General features: G+C 39.9%; 1 protein-coding gene across 1 annotated transcript in view; it reads right to left on the minus strand.

The window, feature by feature from the left end:
• The window catches only part of FBN2 (fibrillin 2), a 403,326-nt gene that overhangs the window by 119,379 nt on the left and 266,098 nt on the right, over positions 1-17,849 (minus strand). The window contains exons 36-40 of the mRNA XM_069753996.1: positions 13,517-13,639; positions 11,960-12,121; positions 11,107-11,175; positions 4,037-4,162; positions 3,659-3,784 (exon numbers count right to left, since the gene is read on the minus strand). Coding sequence (XP_069610097.1) covers positions 3,659-3,784; positions 4,037-4,162; positions 11,107-11,175; positions 11,960-12,121; positions 13,517-13,639 — 606 coding nt within the window. The remainder of the gene's footprint in view (positions 1-3,658; positions 3,785-4,036; positions 4,163-11,106; positions 11,176-11,959; positions 12,122-13,516; positions 13,640-17,849) is intronic.

The following is a 17,849-nucleotide window of genomic DNA, read 5'->3' on the forward strand; positions in this document are numbered from 1 at the left end:
AAATTTACACAAATATATATATATATCTCAATGATCAAGTTCAAATTGAATAAATAGAACAATTTAGTTAATGGGAATCTGTCAGCGGGTTTTGCTATGTAATCTGCAGAATAATATGGGGCAAGGGAGCCTGAATACAATGATGTGCCACTTGCTGGGCAGCTTTGTACAGTTTTGATACAATCACTGTTTTCTCTGCTGTAGATGTAGCAGTACTCAAATGCTGAACTCTGTATAACTCCACCCAGACACTGATTGGCAACTTCTTGTGTCAGCAGATGCTAATCAGTGGTGGAGCAGGAGTTTCACAGACTAGCCTTATTGCCATGCTTGTGAGACCTAGTAAAGTAGTGATAATCTCCTGCTGATAAAAAAAAGTGATTGGATTGAAACTGCAACACACAGCTCAGTAAGTGACAGTTAACTGGAATCGGGCTCACTTGCCCTATATTTTGCTGCTCTCAGATTAAATAACTGATACACTTCTGATACATTTCCTTAAAAGCCTTGGAATTATTTAAATTCTGATTACGTAGTTGAAGAAATTTATCATTAATGTCCAAGGATACATAAAGGTACAAAGTCATGCAAATATTACCAGTAATAATAATAATAATCTTTATTTTTATATAGCGCTAACATATTCCGCAGCGCTTTACAGTTTTGCACACATTATCATCACTGTCCCCAATTGGGCTCACAATCTAGAATTCCTATCAGTATGTCTTTTGAAATTACCAGTAGCATCTTGTCAAACATGGTTTATGACATGGTCTTCCTGAAGTTTATTTCACACATCCATGTTTTACAGTCTGAACAATGTTATATGGGCTGACTGCGGGTCTTCAAATCTAAACTCACCAACCTCCTATATATCTACAGTACAGACCAAAAGTTTGGACACACCTTCTCATTTAAAGATTTTTCTGTATTTTCATGACTATGAAAATTGTACATTCACACTGAAGGCATCAAAACTATGAATTAACACATGTGGAATTATATACTTAACAAAAAAGTGTGAAACAACTGAAATTATGTCTTATATTCTAGGTTCTTCAACGTAGCCACCTTTTGCTTTGATGACTGCTTTGCACACTCTTGGCATTCTCTTGATGAGCTTCAAGAGGTAGTCGCCGGGAATGGTTTTCACTTCATAGGTGTGCCCTGTCTGGTTTAATAAGTGGGATTTCTTGCCTTATAAATGGTGTTTGGACCATCAGTTGTGTTGTGCAGAAGTTTGGTGGATACACAGCTGATAGTCCTACTGAATAGACTGTTAGAATTTGTTTTATGGCAAGAAAAATGCAGCTAAGTAAAGAAAAACTGAGTGGCCATCATTACTTTAAGAAATGAAGGTCAGTCAGTCTGAAAAATTGGGAAAAGTTTGAAAGTGTCCGCAAGTGCAGTGGCAAAAACCATCAAGCACTACAAAGAAACTGGCTCACATGAGGATCGCCCCAGGAAAGGAAGACCAAGAGTCACCTCTGCTTCTGAGGATAAGTTTATCTGAGTCACCAGCCTCAGAAATCGCAGCTTAACAGTGGCTCAGATAACAGACCAGGTCAATGCCACACAGAGCTTTAGCAGCAGACACATCTCTACAACAACTGTTAAGAGGAGACTTTGTGCAGCAGGCCTTCATGGTAAAATAGCTGCTAGGAAACCACTGCTAAGGACAGGCAACAAGCAGAAGAGACTTGTTTAGGCTAAAGAACACAAGGAATGGACATTAGACCAGTGGAAATCTGTGCTTTGGTCTGATGAGTCCAAATTTCCGATCTTTGGTTCCAAACACCGTGTCTTTGTGCGACGCAGAAAAGCTGAAGAGGTTGACTCTACATGCCTGGTTCCCACCGTGAAGTATGGTGCTTTGCTGGTGGCACTGTTGGGGATTTATTCAAAATTGAAGGCATACTGAACCAGCATGGCTACCACAGCATTTTGCAGTGGCATGCTATTCCATCCGATTTGCATTAAGTTGGACAATACTTTATTTTTCAACAGGACAATGACCCCAAACACACCTCCAGGCTGTATAAGGGCTATTTGACCAAGAAAGAGAGTGATGGGGTGCTACGCCAGATGACCTGGCCTCCACAGTCACAGACCTGAACCCAATCAAGATGGTTTGGGGTGAGCTGGACCAGAGTGAAGGCAAAAGGGCCAACAAGTGCTAAGCATCTCTGGGAACTCCTTCAAGATTGTTGGAAGACCATTCCCGGTGACTACCTCTTGAAGCTCATCAAGAGAATGCCAAGAGTGTGCAAAGCAGTAATCAAAGCAAAAGGTGGCTACTTTGAAGAACCTAGAATATAAGACATATTTTCAGTTGTTTCACACTTTTTTGTTAAGTATATAATTACACATGTGTTAATTCACAGTTTTGATGCCTTCGGTGTGAATGTACAATTTTCATAGTCATGAAAATACAGAAAAATCTTTAAATGAGAAGGTGTGTCCAAACTCTTGGTCTGTACTGTATATATGTTATACCGTGATCCGTACTCAGACTGTGAAACTTGGATTTGTGAAACTGACTCTCGACCACCTCACAGCTTGGGTACAATGGTGCAAAAAACTTAACAATGATACACTGTTTAGGCTAGCGGAATGCACTGAGTATCTACATAGCTACATCTACGTATCTAGGTAGCTACAAGGTACGTTCGCATCCCTGAGTCCACCGTGCAGAGATATCTGCTGCAAAGCAACGGCGGATAAACTCTGAGCTCACACGTGGGTTAAGCTTTACCCCATGTGAACTGGAAGCAATCTCTGATGCCCCACAGAGTCGTGCTGTACACAAAACTATTACCCTAACTAGAGTTGTGCTTGCTCTGGAACTCTTCTGTGCTAACCGCACACATGAAGGAACCAGATGCTAAGCCAAGGCTTATTGCCCCCAATGACACTAGCTGCCTGCCTTAGTGTACAGTCCCAAAGCTACAGCCTCACACCACATAAGTACAGAGTTGTATGGTATCCACTGGCATTAGCCAAACACATTTGATACTAGCGCATGGCCGGGCGGCCATGCAAACCTTTTATAGTTACATCTCTTCAGGACCTCCCTGGTGGACCAATAGGAGCTGCTACAGGGCCTGAGTGTGTGACCCCCGACCTCCAATGTGAGGTCCTCCCGTGGGCATGCTCAGTGCATGAAAAGCTGGACTTAGTCCCAGAAAAGCCTGCTCGCCACTCACCAGTGCTGGCTAGAAAGGCAGAGCCTGGAAAGGCAACAGTAACCATTCCCACAGTATCAGGCTGAGGCAGACTGTGGGACTGACGTCTCCGCTGAGAAGGTTCCACTGCGGCTGGAGGAGAATGGTAGACCGCAGCAGACATGGTTCGAGATTCCCCCTGTGCAGTGGCGGGAACTCGACACCTAACATACATATTTCTCATTTGTTTGGAACATTTTACTACTCATTCTACCAATACTACCTTTTCTTTGCTCAAAAATTGTTAGATCCCCACCATTCCCCCTACTACTTTTTATTCTTTCTTCATTGTCTATCTTCAGCTGTTCTTGGAGAAAGTTTCTGGATATTACTTCTAATTAGATACAGGTAAAACACTTAGATCTCTAAACTTCAATTTCTTCTTTATTTACATTTTAGTAAATTTGGACCAAGACTGATTCTCAGCCACTTACCCATACATGTGTGACCACCATTAATCTGCATGTATTCTGGAGGGCATATGCATGTAAAGTTCCCCAAAGTATTGTAACATACTCCTGGACCACAGACTCCGGGACTGGTGACACATTCATCAATATCTAAAAGTTAATACAAGAGACATTTAATGTAAAGAAAAAATATGAGACATGAAATAAAAATGACAAGTTGTACACATTAACAAGCTTAATGGAAATAAACTATTATTGATGTGGATTTGCAAATAATTCTATGCAAAAATATATTACAAACTGGGTGTAATAAAATGAGATGTAAATGTTCCTAAAAGATGCCAAAAGGACTAAAAGAAAGATTTCCAGGTTTGACTTCATCAATCATTTCCAATAATTTACCTTCACATATTCGAGTTTCCTCACTGAGGTAATAGCCTTGTGGACATTCACACTGGAAGCTTCCAAATGTATTTATGCAATTACCACCTTGGCAGAGTCCTGGCAATTCTTGGCACTCATCAATATCTAAAGTAATAGAATATGTTTGGATACAATAGTTAAGCCCTGTTAAGATTAATGTGCATAAAAGTTATTTAAATGCTAAACAGGTTATTATAAATTTTTAGAAAATGTGTTTTTTCCCCTTTTCCAGGAAGCACCGCTCTTGTCCAACAGTTATACCTGGCATTGCAGCTGATCCTCTATTTAATTGAATGGATTTGAGCTGCAATACCAGACCGGTACCTTGGATAAAAAAGTGAAGTTTTCTTTCTCCAGAACAGAAATCCCCCTTTTTGTCATTACAAGCAATACTTTTGTAAGCCTTACAATGTTTGCCCCACAATCAAAACCTTTCAGCTATCCACCAGTGTACCATTTAAACGGGGGCACATAGGATCCTATTCATGGATTAGTGGGAGAACTTACAGATAGGTAATAGGTTTTGCTGTGTGAAAAAAAACTTTACTTTTCTATTTAATAATCTAGTACTAAGAGTCTTATTCAATAATTATCTGATTTTTGTAAAGATAGATTTTTTCTCATTTATCTACTTTTTAAAATATTTCCACATAGTCACTTATTAAATGAAAATGTTTGTAAGCGAAGCAAACTGTTTAATAAGACAATTTATTTTCTCTTGTTTTCATATTCTTGTGCTTTCCCAGTATGTAGTAGAAGATTCTAAGGAATGAGGATAGCCTTAAATTATTTTTAGTTTCCTTTTGTGTTTTTTGTAATAAAAAATTAAAGATATGCCATTTACAGATATCCTGACATTTTATGAACTCTTCTGAGCAATGATCAAACACGTGAAATATACGGCGATGGACTGAATGTTGTCAACTTGCTGCACAGATGAAAGTCCTACATCCAGTACATCAAATATGTAAGTCTATCAGCTATGGGTAATAGATATATTATTCTGCTAAAATGCAAACATGCATCTCTGAGAACATGGCTGTACTGTGCAGCTTTTTTTGGATCATCTTTTCTTTTCACACTTCTGACAATTACAATCCAGTAAGCAGGGGCGGACTGGGCCGGGTGGCAAAGATGCAAATGCCCCCCTGGCTGGCAACTGCTCAGGGCCGGCCACCTGGTGGTGGCTGAACAGCCGCACATCAAATTGTGCGCGGCCGTGTGCGCTGCACTGTGATGCGGCCGGCAGCAGTCACAGTCGGTGCACACGTTCACGCCGGGTCCGGGAGCTGTACGCGGCTGTCACCTTGATGATGGCTGCACAGCTCCTGCTCCCTCCATGATCTCTCTATGCTTCCGGGTCAGATGTCGGGCGTGCGCAATGACGTCATCGCGCACGCGCCGACATGTCCCGACCAGGATGCTAGAAGCAGAGAGGCGCTGCAGGGGAGCGAGTGGTGAGGTGATGTAAGTATAAAAAGAACTCTTTTTTCTAAATTAAATGGTGGGTAACTGCAAATGAAGAAGTGTGGAGGGGTGAAAGGAGACTGCACATGATGGAACTTGGGGGGTTAAAGGAGGCTGCACCTGATGGAATTTGGGGATTAAAGGAGGCTGCACATGATGGAATTTGGGGGGTTAAAGGAGGCTGCACATGATGGAATTTGGGGGGTAAAGGAGGCTGCACATGATGGAATTTGGGGGGTTAAAGGAGGCTGCACATGATGGAATTTGGGGGGTTAAAGGAGGCTGCACATGATGGAATTTGGGGGTTATGGAGACTGCACATGATGAAGGGGAGTGGGGCCACACATGATAGAATTTGGGGGTTAAGGAGACTGCACTTGATGAGGGGGAGTGGGGCCGCAAATGATGGAATTTGGGGGTTAAAGGAAGCTGCACATGATGAGGGGAAGACACAAAAGAGAATAGTAAAACCAAAAACACTCAGTTTGAAAAAATGTTGCAGTAATCCGCAAGTGCTAGTAAAAGATGTAAAAAACAGGGTATTTGGTTGATACGTTTTTTGCAAAAAACGTATCAACCAAATACCCTGTTTTTTACATCTTTTACTAGCACTTGCGGATTACTGCAACATTTTTTCAAACTGAGTGTTTTTGGTTTTACTATTCTCTTTTGTGTCTTCAGGTTTCTTGGTGGTGTGTGAACATGATCATACAGACTTGTTCACTGTGCAAGTAGCCCATGTGTTCCTGTTTACATGATGAGGGGAGTGGGACCGCACATGATGGAATTTGGGGGTTAAGGAGACTGCACATAATGAAGGGGAGTGGGGCCAAACATGATGGAATTTGGGGGTTAAGGAGAATGCACATGATGAAGGGGAGTGGGGCCGCACATGATGGAATTTGGGGGTTAAAGGAGGCTGCACATGATGAAGGAGGAGTGGGGCCGCACATGATGGAGTTTGGGGGTTAAGGAGGACTGAACATGAAGAAAGAGGAGTTGGGCTGCACATGATGAAGTGGAGGAGTTGGGCTGCACATGATGAAGTGGGGGTAAGGGGGACTGCACATGACGGGGGACTCGTAACCTTGCAATCTATGAGGTTGCATAATAACCAATTATATATTGATTGTGGGTGGACCTCTGTATTCAGATGTGTAGTGTAGAAAAAAGGGAAAAAGTGGGGAATGTGCTCTGGAAGTGGTGCTCTAGGTAACTGTGTTATTTTATGCAGAGGTGAGTCCTGGCTGGAAGAAGCGACGGCGGTTTGTGCTGCATGATTGAGAAAAGCAAAAATAAAGGACTTCAGCTACAGACGTCACTGGTGAGTCAGTGTTTTACTTGTACACTGACACTTTACACTGTATACTATATACAGAGCTCCTGTGTATAATGTCACTGGCAGTGGTGATCACTGTATTACCTGTACACTGGCACTTTTTACAGAGCTCCTGTGTATAATGTCACTGGTGATCCCTGTATTACCTGAACACTGACAGTAAATACAGAGTTCCTGTATACAATAGCACTTAGTATTGTGTTTTTTTTAAATTAATGATCAGTATTGTAGTATTTATTCCTTGTATGTGGTATTATTGGTCATCAGGTGGTGGTAATATGTGGTCTGGACATGGTGTGTTGGTATTTGTTTAGTGATGAGCGAGCATACTCTTTACTCGAGATTTCCCGAGCACGCTCGTGTGTCCTCCGAGTACTTTTTAGTGCTCAGAGATTTAGTTTTCAGCACCGCAGCTGAATGATTTACATCAGTAGTATACTCGCTCATCACTATATTTGTTCCTTGTAAGTGGTATTATTCAGTCACTATGTGGTGGTAATATGTGGTCTAGTCATGGTGTGGCGGTATTTGTTCCTTGTATGTGATATTATTCAGTCACTGTGGTGGTAATGTGTGGTCTGGTCATAGTGTGACGATATTTGTCCCTTGTACTGTATGTGGTATTTACGGTTGTTTAAAACAAAATGTAAATGTATGTCACTCATTCCCTTAAAAAAAAATCCATAAAAATATATTTATTTTTAATAGTTTAGAGTAGAATAGGGCCCGGCCGAAAGAGTCTACCGTGTCGTGGTGTCAACTTAAAAATTCTTTTGGCCAGAACAAAAGCTGCTGGTTATTAATGTGATCTGGTGTTTGATGGGAACTGTTTGATCGGTGAGGATGTGGTGGAGAAGTTGAGTTTTTTCAAGAATGAGCAGTGGAACAGTGGAGGTGGAGCTGGGGTGGAGCCTGGGCGGAGTCTCAAGGGAACCCGAAAATGTTGCCAGTATGGGGCACCCAAAATTCTTAGTGGAAACCCTGGTCTGTCTCATAAGCTGCAGACCGCAGCTTCTTGAGACTTCAGTGTGCTCACTCAGGCGGCGCAATGACATTATTGCCTCATGCCACTCTGCGGACTGGAAGAGAAAAATATGGGGGAGAACTGGGGCCATCCTACTATATATATGGGAAGAATTGGGGTCATCATTCTAGATATATGGGGAGAACTGGGGCCATCATATTATATATATATATATATATATATATATACATATTATATATATATATATATATATATATATACATATATATATATATATATATATACATATATATATATATATATATAGATATATGTAGACATATATAGATATATATATATGTATGCAACTTGTGCCATCGTCCTATATTTATTGTGGGAACTGGGGTCATCGCATTACTATATATATCATCATACATCATATGGGGCTGTGGGGCCACCATATTCCATATAGGGGGCTGTAGGGACATGATACTATATATAGAGGGGATACGGGATCATCATACTATATATAGGAAGCTGTGGGGTGCATAATATCGCAATTAGAGAGCTGTAGGGGACCATCATACTATATATAGTGGTTTTGGAGACATTCTATTTTCGGGGAGTTATAGTATATATAGGAAACTTTAAAGTCTCATACTATATATAGGAGGCAGTTGGGACATCATATTGTATATAAGGGGCAATGTAGCCATTTTACTATATATAGGGAGTTTTGGGGTCCTCAATGTATAATAAAGGGGTATTGGGGGCTGTAGGACCATTATTCTGTATATACAGAGCTGTGTGGGTGCTCAGAGGACATTATTTGTTATGAATGGGCACATTATTAGTTTTGATAGGGGCACTCAGGATCCTTTTTTGGGGGGACAGTGTTACTTTAAGTGAGCACTCAAGGGTATTTGTTGCTGGAAGGGGGCACTTGGGATATACATGTCGTTGCACAGTAGGGGCATTACTACTTTCTGTGGGATACTTTAATTTTGGGGGGGTGGGAGTAATCCTAGTAATTACACAATTGATTAAATATTGGGGTCAGTGGTCCACACTGCAGGTGCACACAGAGTGGGGAGTTTTTGTAGGTTGGGAATAGATGGGGACGGCGCTAGAAATGTGAGAAGTCAAATGTACCTTTGTTGTAATCTATGCAGATGAGCCCTGGCTGGAGAAGTTGTCATGTCGGTCTGGCCAAATAGAAATGTGAACGATCCGAATCAGAAAGAACGTCATGTGTAAGTTATTATATATAACTGCACTGTAATCACTTGTTCTGCAGAACTGGTATCTACCAATATACGGTTACTGTTAGGTTGTAATATTGCTCTTTTTAGGTAACTTTTTTTTAAATTTAGTAGCAGCTCAATGTAATTCAGTCATAGTAACGGGGTGCATGGTGGTATCATTGGTCTTTGTATAGAATGTAGTTTCATATAGAGGTAATGGTGATATTATAATATTATGTATTTGCTGTGTAGTGGTGAGAGTAGTAGGCACTGTGTAGCCGTATTGTATGCATGTTTGTAAGTAAGCTTTGGTATGGCACCATATCTAAGCAGTAAACTTGGTTCTAGTACTGTATCAATGTAGTAATCTAGATTATGGTACCGTATGTATGCCGTAATCTTGGTTCTGCTCCAGTTTCTATGTAGCAGGCTTGGTTCCATGTAGTGGACTTATTAAGTTCGGTTCTGTTCCCTTATCTCTGTAGTAAGCTCTTGTCTGCTCCCATATCTCTGTAGTAAGCTCCGTTCTGCTCCCATATCTCTGTAGTAAGCTCTGTTTTGCTACCATATCTCTGTAGTAAGCTCGGTCCTGCACCCATATCTCTGTAGTAAGCTCGGTTCTGCTCCCTTATCTCTGTAGTAAGCTCCGTTCTGCTCCCATATCTCTGTAGTAAGCTGCGTTCTGCTCCCACATCTCTGTAGTAAGCTCAGTTCTGCTCCCATATTTCTGTAGTAAGTTCGGTTCTGCTCCCTTATCTCTGCAGTAAGCTCCGCTCTGCTCCCATATGTCTGTAGTAAGCTTGGTTTTGCTCCCATATCTCTGTAGTAAGCTCCGTTCTGCTCCCATATTTCTGTAGTAAGCTCTGTTCTGCTCCCATATCTCTGGAGTAAGCTCAGTTATGCTACAATATCTCTGTAGCAATCTCCATTCTGCTCCCATATCTCTAGAGTAAGCTCTGTTCTGCTCCCATACCTCTGTAGTAAGCTCGGTTCTGCTCCCATATCTCTGGAGTAAGCTCGGTTCTGCTACTATATCTCTGTAGCAAGCTCCATTCTGCTCCCATATCTCCAGAGTAAGCTCAGTTCTGCTCCCATATCTCTGTAGTAAGCTCGGTTCTGCTCCCATATCTCAGTAGTAAGCTCGGTTCTGCTCCCATATCTCCTGAGTAAGCTCGGTTCTGATCCCATATCTCTGTAGTAAGCTCGGTTCTGCTCCCATATCTCAATAGGAAGCTCGGTTCTGCTCCCATATCTCCGGAGTAAGCTTGGTTCTGCTCCCATATCTCAGTGGTAAGCTCGGTTCTGCTCCCATATCTCCGGAGTAAGCTTGGTTCTGCTACCATATCTATGCAGCAAGCTCCGTTCTGTTCCCATATCTATGAACCAGCCTGTTTTTAAAGCCTGTTATCTCTGCTACTTTTATGCAGTGGCCAGAGATTATTAGGGAAAAGGAGGGCCACCGCAACTGAAGGGCCACTGCCTTTTGATTGCCCCCCAGGGTGAAAAATGCCAGCCAGCCCCTGCCAGTAAGTCTAGTTAAATTTTAGGCTATTAATCATGCTGCATAGCACTTAACTCTAGTTTACATGGTCATAAAAGGTTGACAAGGTCCTTAGTCACTGCCTGGTGCGATGTGGAGTATGGTACAGGACAATGTTTGGCAGCGCTGTCATGTATAATATGTGGAATAACATAACTATCAAATGCTGATCTATCAATAATTCTATCATCTTCTCGGCAACCATACCAGGTGCTGTGCCTTCAGCACTGTCAGACATGGCCATTACACAGTACACAGCAGGGGCACATTTATGAGATTATCTCAGCACAGGAACATTTTATTTAACATCCAATTGTGGAACTTATTTTGATTATAAGATCTATTAACTAAAATGTACTTGTAAAACCCTTTAATTTGATATTACAGTTTTATAAACATGCCCACCCGCTAGTGATAATTTCATTAGAAGTCAATCATTCATCAATTTCTTAAAAACCATTGTTTTTTTTTTAATTATTTTTTTTATATCCGTACCTTCCAACAAAATAGTGATAGGGTTTGGTCTAAAACCTTCTCCGCCAGGGCACAGTGTATTATATTCAGCTGGAAGCAAAAAAACTGAGCTTTAGTAAACAGATTAGTGTTTCAAGGTAACATAAATGTATCTTATATATTACATCAATGCTACAATGAAATCTTTACTTTTGACTATGGCAAACTTATATACTAAATTTATTACTTAATCAACAGACCTAAGAGGTTAAATAAATTCTATATACATTAGCAATCTTTCAGTGAAAAACATAGAATTGAAGATTTATAGCTACATAGTTAGATAGGTTGAGAACAGACCATCAAGTTCAACTTTTTTTCCACCAATTATATATTCTTCATCGCTAGATTATTTATAACCCACTATGCCATTTGTGTGAGAAAATCAGCCAGCCCCTTTGACCATGATTGTACTATATAAACTGGTCATTTTCATGTATGTGTTTACTGTTCAATAAGTAAAGAATCATTAAAAAGATGATGCTTACTATCTGCCATTACTACCTCATGTGGTCGGCATTCCACAGTCTGACTGCTCTAACTGTAAAGAACCCTTTCCTATTTGGTTGCTGAATTTAATTTTTTGCTCATACTAATGAATGCCCCACCGCTGTTCTGAAAACGATCTAAAAGAAAATCTGTCTTTGTTGCCCATTGGGACTAATATCAGTACAACTTTAATTTTTCAAGAATATTACAAGAAATGTGAGTTTGTTATGGGCAATAAAGAGAGTTTCATACATTTCACCCATTTCATATGATAGTAAATATAATAAGTTTAAACATATTTATAACACATAATACATTAACAAATAAGCATGAGATCAGTTCTTACAGGTGTTAACTGGTGGACATATCTCACAAGGGTTTCCCCAAGCCCTTCCAAGTGAGCAACAGCATGAAGACCTGCTCACGCCTACACCAATCTCTGTGCTACAGGAGATGGTCCCATCACCACGAGGTCCATGGTTCCGATAGCAATTACCCACTCTTGTATCTTGGAGGAAACACAAAGGATGTAAGTGTACAATGTAGCAATAATTACAGAGCTTATGGTGTATGAATGCTCCACCATGTTTATAAATGACTACATCCTTCTTGCAGCTATTATTTGGCACCTACACCTCTTCAGGATCACAAGAACATTTTATTATTTATTTAGACACTATACTGAATGAATAGATGCGATTGTCTACAAGCTCTACTTACTGTATGACTTGCTGGCTAACCATAATACTTGAAAGTACAAGTACAAATAATATTACTGTACTAGAGCATTTGTCATAGTTTGGTTTCACTCCAGGTCAACTTCTGAACAATGTTCTCATTAAATTTTAGGCCTTCAAAGGATGCCAAATGCGTCTGCTTCCATGCAGATTGAAACCAGTCAGTATAAAAATTTTGACATCTGGACTGGTCAAGAGATCAGTCATTAAGAGAAAACACTTCCAAATACAGAACTGGCAAAAGAGAGAGAGACTGAGTTTAAGAAGACAAACAAATTGGCTACAATGTGATTCCTCAAGAGTTGGAACGTTTTTGCATGTCGTGGCATTGCAGAATGCCTGGTTAAACAAAAGCAGGTGTGCATACTTTCTTTTAATAGAAGCAGCAATTTAATATCATTTTTTTCTATCAGTTTCACTAGATATATGACTAATACAAATCTTATACTGTATTATATTAGGAATTAGACTTGGAGTGACGTTTCATTCAAACTTCCATATTACGGAACGCTGAGATTACTCTTCTAATTAAAGTTGATATACGGTAACTTCTGACAATCACAACTATTCCTAAATGATCTATAATGCATTAGAAAATATTTATGATTCAGTTTGTGACTAATTTTGATGGAAACTACACAGTTTAAAAATATAACACATCAAAGCAAACAGAAGAGGACCCCTGTGCAAGAACAGATTATGGGCCCTTTGCAGTCCAAAATCTCATAATAGTGCACAATTACATATTTGGAGCTGGAAGTGGGCTCCATTTCCTATACCTCTGTATCCAAGATGAAGCCAAAAATTGCAACATTTGATTTCTTGTAATATACAAGTAAATAAGCAAGAAACAAGGCCAGAGCAAGCTTTAAGCTTACCTTTATATATCAACAGTCAAGCATTTTCATCTGCCGTGTATGAAGTGCTGTCCTTGACCTGAGTGCTAAATATGTCACCTAATGGGCCTAGAGTTTATTTCACATTATGCGTTAAAGCTTTCATGCAGAGATACTAGAGTATACTATGTCCTCATGCACACAGACTGTTCTAAGAAAAAAGGTCAATATTGTCAGTCTTTCCTATTCTCTAAAAAATGAATTAAAACCCTTCAAGTAAGCGTGCCAGCTAAACTGATAACTGTAGCTTTCTTCATGGCTTCTTCTTACCTACACAGCCCACACCAGTGGGGTTAAGCTGAAAGTCGGGTGGACAGTTACATTCATATCTCCCAGGAACGTTAACACAGAAGCCATTGACACAGTTGATTGGATCTGCACATTCATCCACATCTGTAGAAAGCAATGATAGTTAAAGGTATATTATATACATATTATATTATTATATTATATTATATTATTATATATATATATTATATTATTTAGTATTGGAAATGCACAAGATTTGTAGCTTTTGCCAAGTTTCTAGAGTTTAATCATTTGAAAGTCTGAAAACCTTTTGATCCATTTACTCTTTTTTTTGCTACGCTATCTGCCTGTAGGGAAAAGTAACTCAGAGCATAACTAAGATAATTTGTGTGTCCAACCAAGCTATGGCTTCATGATACTGGAGCTGGATCTCCGAGCTGTAAGTTCCTAAGATCCAGGAGTCTGTGTATCAGCCGTTTGTGTGCAGGTCAAGGTCTGTATTCTGTGGCTTTGTGTTCGTCAAGCTCTATATTTACATAGCTATGTGCATAATGCATCACATTCTGTTTTGTTCTGGTATTTTTTGGGGGGCGCTTCTTTGTAAAGGTAGCTCTGTTACTTGTGTTTCATGTATTTCTGTTGTATGCTGGGTAGCATGGTGGCGCAGTGGTTAGCATTGCAGCGCTGGGGTCCTGGGTTCTAATCCCACCTTGGACAACATCTGCAAAGAGTTTGTATGTTCTCTCTGTGTTTGTGTGGGTGTTCTCCGGTTTCCTCCCACATTCCAAAGACATACTGATAGGGATTCTAGATTGTGAGCCCGATCAGGGACGGTGATGATAATGTGTGCAAACTGCAAAGCGCTGGGGAATATGTTAGCACTATATAAAAATAAAGATTATTATTTATTATGCTGAATATCTTTGGTATCTGATGAAACATCCTTGACATTTAGTGTCTACTGCTGTACTATGAATAATCATATGTCAACATTCTGATCAAGAATTCCTTTTGTACACCAAACCATTAGGTTAGCTAAAACTATAAACTACATATAAAAGTACAAGACACATAAAACATTGCTGTATTCTGTAAATATGCCATAGATGTATAGTACATGTGGGTCCTATTAATGGGACCGTTATCTACCACAATAATGGGGCCCTGATCCGCACTGCTGTAAGTGGAAAGGAGGTTGGGGTATGAATTTGCATCTGAATCGTGACTGTGTCACCAGCGAGAGACGTATGTGATTAAACTCCATTGTGAAGATATACACATTGCTTGGACCTACAGTTACTATGTATTAAATGTATATACAGTGTATATATATGAATATAATATAATAATAATAATGTATAATATAATATATAATAAGTTATGCAGTGGCATGTAAAAGTTTGGTCACCCTGATCAAAATTAAATTACTGTTATTGTGAGCTGTTATGTAAGTTGAAGATGAAATGATCTCTAAATAGGCTAAAATTAAAGATGACACATTTCCTTTGTGTTTTAGGCAAAAAAACATATACAGTGAGGAAAATAAGTATTTGATACACTGCTGATGTTGCAATTTTTCTCTCCTACAAAGAATGGAGAGGTCTGTAATTTTTATGGTAGGTACTCTTCAAGTGTGAGATACAGAGTCTAAAAATAAAATCCAGAAAATCACATTGTACGATTTTTAAAATATCATATTTTACCAATTATAAGACATGCCAGTTCATTAGATGCACCACAAATTTTGGGGAGGAAATAGTCAGCAGTGGTGGAGTGGGGTCCCAGGAGGCATGGTCGCTGCTGGCAGAAGAGATGCTGCGGACTCCAGGCTGGTAGGACGGGGTGTTCACTGATGCAGGGGCTTTGTTTACATGTTGTAAAAGCCCAAAACCCCACACCTTCCATAATTTCTAATGCGGTGTACTATGGGAAAATGGCAGCCGGAGGAGGCACATACGCAATAGACATCTCGGGAGCTGAGATTTCAGGAGATGAGATCTCAGTGCCGAGATTTCAATTTGCGAATGTGCTGCCTCTGGTGGCCATTTTCCAGGAGTCCACCGCATAGAAGGGGTTTCAGGCTTTCACAAAATATTGGCGGAGCCCCCGCACCACCGAGCACTTGTTGTACTAGCGTGAGGCCCACAGCCATCACCCAACTCCTGCCTTCACCATCGCCAGAAGATTCTGGCAGCAGCGACCCTGGAACCTCGCTCCTCCGCTGCCGGTAAGCACCATCGAAGCTATAATTTGGATTATAATCCATAAAATACAGTAATCAAATTGCATTTTATTGCATGAAATAAGTATTTGATCACCTACCAACAAGAAATAATTCTCTTACACACCTGTTAGTTTTCTTTAAGAAGCCTTCCTACTCTGCACTCATTACCTGCATTAATTGCATCTGTTTGAACTTGTTACCTGTATAAAAGACACCTGTACACACAGACAATCAATCATACTCCAACCTCTTCACCATGGCCAAGAGCAAAGAGCTGTGTAAGGACACCAGGGATAAAATTGTAGACCTGCGCAAGGTTGGGATTGGCTACAGGACAATAGGCAAGCAGCTTGGTGAGAAGGCAAAAACTGCTGGCACACTTAACAGAAAATGGAAGAAACAAAATGACTGTCAATCTTCCTCTGGGACTTCATGCAAGATCTCGCCTTGTAGGATAAGGATGATTCTGAGATAGGACAGGAAATCAGTCCAGAATTACACATGAGGACCTGGTCAATGACTTGAGGAGAGCTGGGACCGCAGTCTGAAATATTACTGTTAGTAACAAATTACGCCATCATGGAGTAAAATCCTGCAGCGCACGCAAGGTCCCCCTCCTCACATCAGTACATATACAGGCCAATTTGAAGTTCACCGATGTGCATCTGGATGATCCAGAGGAGTCATAGGAGAAGGTCATGTGGTCAGATGAGACCAAAATAGAACTTTTTGGTATCAACTCCTCTCGCCGCGTTTGGAGGAAAGAAAAAGTATGAGTACAACCCAAAGAGCACCATCCTGACTGTGAAGCAGGGTGGGGGAAACATCATACTTTGGGGATGCTTTTCTGTAATGGGGAAAGGACGACTGAACCTTATTGAATGGATGATGGATGGGGTCATGTATCGCAAGATTTTGTCCAACTACCTCCATCCCTCTGTAAGAGGATTGAAGATAGGTCATGACTGGGACTCCAACATGACAATGAATCGAAACACACAGCCGGGCAACTAAGGAGTGGCTCTGTAAAAGAATTTCAAGGTCCTGGACATGCCTAACCAGTTTCCAAACCTGAACCCAATAGAATATCTTTTTTCTAGAAACCTAAAAAGATCTGTGTGGAGGAGTGGGCCAAAATCCGTACTGCAGTGAGTTCAAACCTGGTCAAGAACTACAGGAAAGGTCTGACCTTTATCATTGCAAACAAAGGGTTCTGTACCAAATATTAAGTTCCGTTTTTCACAAGTAAAGGAAAGAATAGATTCAAATAAATTTCAACTTATTCTTGATGCAAACATAACACCATCTGTAAAAAGCTGAAGTTGAAAAGATGAAAAGAAGACGCTTCTTCAAATGGATAATGCCCCTAAACACAAGTCAAAAAATCACAATAGAAAACCTCAAAAGGCACAAGCTGAAGGTTTTACAATGGCCCTCACAATCTGTTGATCTGACCATCATTCATAATCTGTGGCTACACCTCAAAATAGCAGTGCATGCAAGACAATCCTGGAATCTCACACAACTGGAAGAAGTTTTCAAGTTAGAATGGATCAAAATCCCTCAAACAAGAATTGAAAAACTATTTGATGAGTACAAAAAGCATTTACAAGCTGTGATACTTGCAAAAGGGGGTGTTACTAGAAACTAACCATGCAGGATACCCACACTTTTTCCTTTTTGTAATTTTTTAAATGTAAAAAGTGTCATTTTTTTTTTTACCTAAAATACAAAGAAAAAGTGTTGTCTTCTTTAACTTTAGGCCTTTCAAAATGCTTAACTGTACACAATTACAGTAATTTTGACCAGGCGCTCTCAGACTTTTAACTGCCACTGCACATACAGTATATATATATACATATATAAATATATATATATATATATATATATATATATATATATATATATATAGATAATATATATAATTTTCACCTTGTATGGGAAAATTATAGGTCACTATTTGCACTTTTGCACTTTGCGGTATTTATAGATACATATACATTCCGCTTTATATGCACTAAGCATTTTTTTCTATTCTCTGCCAGAACCATCTGGAGTTATTATATGCATAGCATTTTATCAATTATTTTTTCATTGTGACTTTCTCCCTTTTTTACTAAAGATTATGTT

This window comes from Ranitomeya imitator, chromosome 1, assembly GCF_032444005.1.
Source record: "Ranitomeya imitator isolate aRanImi1 chromosome 1, aRanImi1.pri, whole genome shotgun sequence".
In the NCBI taxonomy this organism is placed as follows: Eukaryota; Metazoa; Chordata; class Amphibia; order Anura; family Dendrobatidae; genus Ranitomeya; species Ranitomeya imitator.